At 34.3% G+C, this 8,753-nt stretch overlaps 1 protein-coding gene across 1 annotated transcript; it reads right to left on the reverse strand.

The window, feature by feature from the left end:
• Positions 1-1,436: 1,436 nt before the first annotated feature.
• LOC131032121 (transcription factor TGA2) lies at positions 1,437-8,054 on the reverse strand. The gene is made up of 11 exons (XM_057963050.2): positions 6,969-8,054; positions 5,875-5,987; positions 5,076-5,149; positions 4,645-4,863; positions 4,435-4,503; positions 4,273-4,332; positions 4,113-4,190; positions 3,944-4,016; positions 2,764-3,035; positions 2,062-2,301; positions 1,437-1,975 (listed from the first exon to the last, which is right to left on the reverse strand). Exons 1-11 carry the CDS (start codon positions 7,130-7,132, stop codon positions 1,829-1,831), a joined length of 1,509 nt encoding a protein of 502 aa, XP_057819033.2. The 5' UTR covers positions 7,133-8,054; the 3' UTR covers positions 1,437-1,828.
• Between the last annotated feature and the right edge of the window lie 699 nt (positions 8,055-8,753).

The following is an 8,753-nucleotide window of genomic DNA, read 5'->3' on the forward strand; positions in this document are numbered from 1 at the left end:
TGTTTATAATTTTGATTATGTAATCTTTTAGAAAGATGCCAATTAATCTTGTTACATTTTAAAATAAGAATAATATTCAAAAAGTAAGAACTCATCAATCATCTATAAATTTTTAATGAACATGAAATTTTACATAATATATACATAAATTTATATAAAAATATTTATGAATATTATAGATCACGCTTTTCTTATTATAATGAAATAAAGTGATTAATATGTTTAAAATATAAATAATTTTTTTTAAAAAAATACATAAATTTATAACTTCAAAAATGAATAAATAAAATATTGATTTATCTCCTAACCACTTTTACCTAAAAGAAAATCTTTTCAATTTCAAAAAAAACTATAAACTGAGATAATTATTACATGATATGAGGCACCTAAATAATGCTATAATATTAAAATAGAAACAACACTATTTGAAAGATTCTACAAATATTCATAACCGGTTTCTGTTTGGAAAGCTTAGAACATAAAGAAGAAATCAAAGGGCTGAAAGGTTGATAAATTTCTCTATCCTTCCTTAAATGCATGTGATTTTAGTGCTTACTCATTTGACTTGTAAACAAAATAATGAATCTTGCATTGCCACCTCAATTTAGCAATGATTCTGATCACACAATAATGAACTTGTTTTTTCTGTCTAAAAACTGATTATAAAAGAGTGAAGGGCATATCTTCAACTAGTTTCTTTCACTTCCTTTTCTTCTTGTAGGCAAATGTAATTCGATTCCCCTATTGACCTAGTCTGGTAATTTGCCAACATTAATAATTTTTTATTTGGAAATTTTTTCCAAGTTTAATTTGAGAAATAGTCAAAAGTTTTTTTTGGTATGAATAAATTGTCAAATTATTTATTTGTGATATTTAAGTACCGTGGAAAAAGATGAAACTTTTATCTTGTGTTTCTACTTTGATACTGACTATTAAGAATTGTAACTTTATAATATAAATAACAATACATCTTACTCTAAATAACAATTAGACATCATTTCAAACATAAAACTTTAACTATATAATTATATTACATTTCTATATCAACACTGACTTTTTAAAATTTACATATAATTTAAATATTAACATTTGAAGTCCAAAAGCATATACTGATGAATTCAAAAAAGCAACAACCTACCTACATATATATTATTGGATAATAAAATAATACAATATTAATTATTAAACATGAATATTCCTTATGTTAAATCCCATCTTAACTTTATAACTTTCATAATATAAATGAAAACACAATTTTTCTCTGAATGACAATTGTGCAGGGTTATTTTCTTCCATATGGACCATGACAGGCCTATTGAATAGGCCAAGAGATACCCATGTCTTCATGCTTATCTCATGCAATCTAATTTTAGGCATTAGACATGAATGACTGAAATAATGTTTAAAATTGCATTCAATCAACCTTGCAAAGCTTAGAAAAACTAACATCATTAATTTTTCTCATATATAAGCATATATACAAATGGGCTATCTATTTTCGATCTGTAAGCAACTTTGCTACCGATGATGAGTTAGAAAAAGCAGCGCAATGCTGCAAAATAGCCTGCATAGGAGTCTCATGTATACACATCTTTATGAACACAAAGGTGACAATGAATGTTGTTGTGGGAAACAATGGGTTTGGGAAAAAGCAAAATCTATAACGAAATTGAATCATTAAAGAACACAGTTGTGGTGTGTTTTAAGCACAGAGAGAACCTCTGGTAAGCCTAGTCCTCATCAAATACATGTTTCAACCTTCAAAATATGGGTGAAATCTTTTTAACATAAATATGTGCATTGTGAATATCATGATTCATTCATACATTCATTCTCGGGGTCGGGCAGACCAGAGAGAACTTAGTGCACGAAGTCTAGAGAAGTATTCTCCAATAGCAAGGAAGCATTTGGCAGCTTGCCGGGTGGTGAGGATTCTGTGCAGCTGTTGCAGAGTTTGATGTCTCAGGCTATCAGCCTGTAGTTTTAAAGAAAAATCAGGTATTGGGTTTCTAAGGAATTTTTAAAAATTTAGATGAACAATAGAAGAGATTAAGTATTTACCTGGCGTATCAAAAATTCTAGATTAGCAAGTTTTCCTATTGCTATGGCCATCTGACCCATGTAATTGGCCATGTTTGCTGGTGAGCTTAGAGATCCTGCAGCTATGGTTTCCAATAGAGATTGTTGAAGCTCTTCCATTCCCTGTGAAAGGGCTTCTTCTGCTTGCACTGAAGATTGTTGCAGACTACAAATGCACTGATATTGTTGTTCTGTCAAGGGTTCTATATGTGGAAGAAGAACCTGCCAATAAACATGCATATATTAATTATTAGTATGTAGAATCAGTATCATGTGAGTTGGGGAAGACTGGACTATTAAAGAAAGCGTTCATCAAATGAGCTAAGTCTTCCAATATCATGTAAGTTGGGAGAGACTGGACTACCAAAAGAAGCTCTCGTCAAATGAACTAAGCCCCCAATTGGACTAGTTATAAATAGAATAACTAATTAGAAGTTTATATGATTTCATTGGTATAAACAAAGAACTAAGAATGATTGATGCAAGGATAGATAAAAGAATTACAAAGTATTGATCAGCACGATGCATTCTATCCATATTCATATACATTATGTTTAAATTACATGTCTGTATTTTCAGTATGAATGCTTCGTAACTGTATTTAGGATTCATTGCCTAAATGTTTGGTGCATGAAATATGAAAGGAGGCCTTTTTGTGCATTTAATTATATAGTGTTGAAATACCTTGAGAAGTTCTGAAGGGCGGAATCCTCCTATCCACATGAAACAACGCTCTGCAGGAGTTTTCCACATGCCTGAAAGCAGGTGGAAAACATCTGTTTTGGCAGCGACACTCTTGATGTGTAATATTTCAGAATAGTGAGCAACACAGTTGTCCACAAAGAGCCTCAGATCACCGTCTGAGAGATGCTCCTGCAGCGCTGCTCTAAGATCACACATGTGGCGATGGTTCTCTTCCAGCCAACGTTGGTATTCCATGTCGAATGCTGCAGCTTCTGATTACAGACAAGAAAATGTATGCCATATAAATCATTGATGTCATTACTTATGATCAGATCGATTAGTCACTCAAAGCATTTTTTTAGAAAGAAAAATGAAATATTGTCATGGAAGCATATTATTAGAGCAATATTAAGATAGTTATTATTATATGAATAAATAAAAAACACTGCAGTTGTTTATCTCAAGAGATAAAACAGATTAATTAAAAACACTGTAGTTGTGTAGTTGTGAACTGAGATTGGTTCTAAATAGGTTCTTAGTTAATTTGTTGGAATAAGATCTCTTTTTTGGATCATGATAAAGTAATGCTAGCCAGTAGACATTTAGTTAAACTTGTAACATTTCCATAGCCTGTACTGTTGATTATCTCAGATTAAATTATATAATTTTTTGCTTTTTTTTATATTTCAGATATTCTTAAGATGATAAAGTAAGAAAATATCTTTTATAATCTAATTCACAAATATTCATTTACTATATCACATTTTCACAATTTATAATGCTGGTAATTGCTGTTTCTAGATTAGATTATGTAAGTGTTTTTACATCTCAAATAGTGGCCATCACCAGAAATATTCATTTAATGATATCAGATTTTTCCATAATCCATAGTGTTGATCGTTGATGTTTCTAGATTAGATTATGTAAAAAAAATTATATTAAAAAACAACAGTGATCACCAGAACTATTCAATCGGAACATTTAATTACCGTAGTAGCTATATACTAGAATCTATTCGATCTCTATAGAGAACATGAATGACTGTTATTTTCTCTTGCTTGGTTGGTTTTCTTTCTGGTTTTCTTGGTTTGTTATTTTGCAACTATAATTTATGAAAATTGTATAAAATCGTTGATACAGTTGTTTCTTAATGTGTTCAAGGAATGAAGCATAGACATACCAGAAGTTATAACAGCATTACCAGCTGGATGACCTTGATCGTTTATGAGCCCATTTCCTCCTATAAATATACCCTTCATTCATACACGACACGAGCAATTAAAACCAAGCTTGTTGGCTTAGGTGTATTGAAATCAAGCATGGTGGAAAGAAGTTGAAGTTCAATGTACCTGTGCTCTAGCTCGCTGAATCTCTTGCTCAATCTGGTTCAGTTTCATGCGACTGGATTCTAGTTGCTGAACATATGCCTGCAACGAAGATTAAGTTCGTTGAATACCCAACAAAGCATGATCAAACGATAAATAATATGTTTCTCTCTATTTGTATCACCTTTTTCCTCAGTCTACTCTTCCGAGCCGCCTCTCTATTTTGAGCCAGCCTTCTTAAAGTCTGTTGAAAAAAACAATGACATATATGAGTCTTTCAACAACGAGAAGAAAGAAGATAAACAAAATACAAAAAATCATACATCAACCATAAAGACATATGCACCTTGGGGTCTGTGGTTTTGGTCCCCTCAGGATCAGATGTTGATGTGGGGACTTTCCTGTGCAGCTCATGCTTTTAACATGAACACAAGCATACGGCAAATCAAAGTTTCAGGTAAGAAAATCCTGCATTTTGACTTGTCTTATGCAGAAAAACATGCAGTCAAAGAGACAGATGGACGGACAAACACAAACGCATGTCTAAGAAATGTACCTTCACATCTTTATCAACTTCATTCAATGTAATCTCCTTAGAAGTTGTACTGATATTTCTCCCCATCTGGTCACAAGCCTCCATGGGTTCTGATTTTTTCACACTAGTCTGGGAATCGAACTCCAGTTGTGGGGGACCTCTTTTGTGAGAAACTGTGTGGTGGGCAGATTCTGAATCAAAGCTTTCGGCTCCTGATATAGAAGTGGCCCGAGAGATGGCCTGGTATAGGAAAAAACCATAAACAAACAAAAGAGCAATCAATTCAATAAAATGGGCTTCAAAAAATGATCCATGGCGAAAAAAATCAATTTTTTAACCAACCAATGTACAATGCAGAAGACTCAAGCGTCTAGCACTATGAATTCATATCCTATTTCAATGCAAAAAATAGACCCAATTGCTTAGCAGTAACATTTCATTGTTTTATTTACCGGTGGGGAGGCTTCAAAGTGCATTGGCCTGGAAGGAAATATGTTGAGAGTTGGCGGTCGATCTGCGGAGTATTCTGCACAATCATATAACCCACAATCATACTCTAAAACCCTAAACACTTTCTCCATATCTTGAATTCATCCTTATACATTAAGGGTTAGTTGTGTAGTCTTTATTCAAAGAATCTATTGTAGTCACCTATGCTTTACATGCCAATGAGAACGTTGACGAACAATTTCAGTTTACAGAAACTTTTTCAGACTATTTAAATATACTTGTACTGAAATTTGAATTTGTACAGTGGGTTGATATACTATTTAAACGATTCATGCACGGATCAAGAATCAAGACAGGTGGAGGTGATTTTGATAGAGTGCGGAGTGAAACTGTAAAAAGCACTTGATTGGTGTGAAGAAAAATGCCATCTTGACTGGTGCAAGAATAGGGTGTCACACACTTTTTGCTCTCAGTAAAATGGCCATATCAGGACTTGAATGTATTGAGGTACACCATTTTCAATCCCTCCATTGACAAACTGTTACATGTCGCATTCATCTAAGAGTAGGTCATATTCTACTTTAAGCTATCTTCGCAGTCTGCCATGGAAGTATCCCAGAAAGAAAATAATGAAGAATATTGTGAAGTTGTATGCAACACTAACCTAATCTAACCGCATCTTTACGTCACCAAAACGTTTCATGCATAGAATAAAATAAATAAAAGCATATTGTTGTGTGACCATCATTATAAAAATTTGGTTTGAGAGAAATGTGTATGTATATGTATATGGTAACCTACGTTTCTGCATAGCCGTTGGATCTCCTTCAAGGTACATGAAGAGAGCTTGATCAAGTTCCCCTAGGTCGTATGCTCCAGGATTGTCTTTGACAAAGTCTGCTCCTGTGTGTGTCCTATGACCAGATCAAACAAGAGCTCTAATCAGTTCATAAACAAAACTTCATGCTAATTAAGCTCAAAACTAAGTCATTTAATCAGAATGATCAGAATTCTTCAGCATACTGGAATATAATCAAATAAAATAATCTTAGAAATCTTTTAAATAATTATTCATGATGATAGATCATACTTGAAGTATGATCTGAAATGTTAATGAAAAAAATCTAACACAGTTATATAATCAAATAAAATAATCTTAGAAATCTTTTAAATAATTATTCATGATGATAGATCATACTTGAAGTATGATCTGAAATGTTAATGAAAAAAATCTAACACAGTTATATTCCAAAATCATCAGAAACTTCATGCATTTAATTATTTATGATCTTACAACTAAGTTTTCATACTGGAAGGCAATTAGGGAAGAGAGGCCTGCTATGTCTGTCCTAAAAGAAAAGTATTGATCAACACCATCCAAACAAAACAGGCTTCTTATGTTTCAATCTAATATAGTTTGTTGGCAAATATAAAATTCTTGTACTCAATATAAAAGCTGTTGGAAGTAGAAGTTTTTTCTGAATTAATGGCGTGCTTGGAGCATTCCATGTATGATAAAAAATTTGCTGTTCATTTCATTTCATTTTGTTTTTAGCCTCCATATGCTACAAGATATCTGGATTTTTTTTCTCTCCGTGTACTACAAGCTACCTTGAGCGAATTGCATGTTTTATCTTGGTTTTTTCTGTCCTAATCCTACAAGACACCGTGACCTAGATTTATCTTCACTATAAGTGCTTGTTGTTGAACTGTTTTGTGCACTCCCATTTATTTGCTTCCTATTGGTGTGCAATCAAATCAAGCAATTCAAAATCCAAACGCACTTGGGCATGATGATGAAGAATCAAGCTGAAGGGTTAGGCAAGATTGCAACAAAAATATTCAATACAAAAAAATCATAGTAGGTCAAATCAGGGAAAGAAATGAATCAGTACATGATATTGGAAGGACAAGAGGTGGGAATTCCTTGAAGCATCCCGTATTGATGTTGTTGTTGTTGTTGCAGATGATGATGATGGTGTTGTTGTTGTCTGCTAGAGCCTGGAGATGCTGCTGCTTGCATAAACATCTGCTTTGATAATGATCTACTATCAGCCATTCAATTTTCTTCACATCCTTCAATTCTGTACTTCCACAAGATTCAACAAACACCACCGAAAACCTGCTTAATTTATTGATCTCCTGCTTGCAAGAACAAGAACTAGTACTCTACTTCTATGAGATTCATCAGACACCACCAAAAACCTATCTTATTGATTGACCTCCTGATTGCAAGAACAGTTACTCTACTTCCATGGGATTCATCAAACACCACCAAAAACCTAGCTTATTGATTGATATCCTGATTGCAAAAGAACTATTACTCTACTTCCATGGGATTCATCAAACACCATCAACAACTAGGCTTATGACTTATCTCCTGACTGCAAGAACTAGTACTCTACTTCAACTGAGATTCATCAAACACCACTAACAACCTGACTCATTCAGGCATCTCCTAATTGAAAGAATAGCAATGATCAGTGAACCCCATATGCAGACAGGAGACCTAAAAACCTCTGAACTCCTGAGAAAAAGCCCATTTTGCACTAGTTCAAAATCATGTGTGATTCAATTCAATCAGAGAATCAGAATCAAGGCAGATTCAGCTCAAGGCACACATATGTATGTATGCCTGCAGAAGAATGGTTATGATTAGGCAGGAGGAAGAGAAGGAAGAAGAGGAGGAGGAGGGGAAGGATAATTGAAGGGAAAGGATTTTAGTCTTTGTATACATCTGATTTGTCTTGTTTCCAAGATGGGATAGCAAGGGGTCCCATCAATCCTTGTTCCCACCACTCCACTATCCTCAACAACAACAACTAATTGGAATGCATGAAACCACTTCTCCTTCTTCTCCCACTTCTGAACAGACCTCCTCCTCCCAATTAATGTCAGATGACGCCTTCCAACAATTCATGAATCCTTTCCTTTTGCCTCTTTCCTTCTCTAGGCACAGACAAAATTAGTAAGTAATTTAGGATCAAATTTGCATCACCCATTCAATTCAACCACCCACGCATATAAATAACTGCCAAATTTAGTTAAACCTCTATCCTTAAACTATATAAACCCCGCTAAACTTGGGATAACTTGTCAGACAATTCAAACTAAACATATAAATAAACAAAAACCCAACAAATATTCTTTATTAATTAACAAAAACAAATCTGAAATTTTTAACCGGAGGGTGCGGAAGTCGGTGGAAAGGTCAAAGTCAAAGGCACATTGATAACGAGGTTAAAGCAGGCGCATGATTGGAACCCATCAACGATCCCGATGTTGACGCGTGGGTTGCACGTAGCCATTTTTCCCTATCGCCGTTTAAGTACGTTTAACGGCCATTAGGCATTTTGCAGGCGTGGGTCCCACTGGACGGCCGCAACCCTCCAAACCCTAACCGCGGGTCCCACTTGCCTTTTCATGAAACCGTGGGTTGGGGCCATGCTTAAATGCCCAGTGGAGGATGCTTTGTTTTTTATAATTTTATATAAAACTAACCCATGAAGATTTGTTCGTAAAAGCCTAAGTTTCGTAAATAGGAGGAGGAAAAAAGGGGACAGATCAAGGGTTACATAAATTATCAAACTATCTTTGTCAAATTTGGAGGCTTTGGATTTAGCCTAGCCACATACCACTTTTGTCATACCATTGTACTTACCTCACTGAAACTCTTGCTA

Source organism: Cryptomeria japonica, chromosome 4, assembly GCF_030272615.1.
Source record: "Cryptomeria japonica chromosome 4, Sugi_1.0, whole genome shotgun sequence".
Lineage (NCBI taxonomy): Eukaryota > Viridiplantae > Streptophyta > Pinopsida > Cupressales > Cupressaceae > Cryptomeria > Cryptomeria japonica.

Coding starts and splice junctions, on each gene's coding strand:
- LOC131032121 (XM_057963050.2), bottom strand. CDS start 7,132: ATGGCTGATAGTAGATCATTATCAAAGCAGATGTTTATGCAAGCAGCA. Junction 4,504..4,644: donor AAGTTGATAAAGATGTGAAG/GTACATTTCTTA, acceptor TCATGTTAAAAG/CATGAGCTGCACAGGAAAGT. Junction 4,017..4,112: donor TTCAGCGAGCTAGAGCACAG/GTACATTGAACT, acceptor GTATGAATGAAG/GGTATATTTATAGGAGGAAA.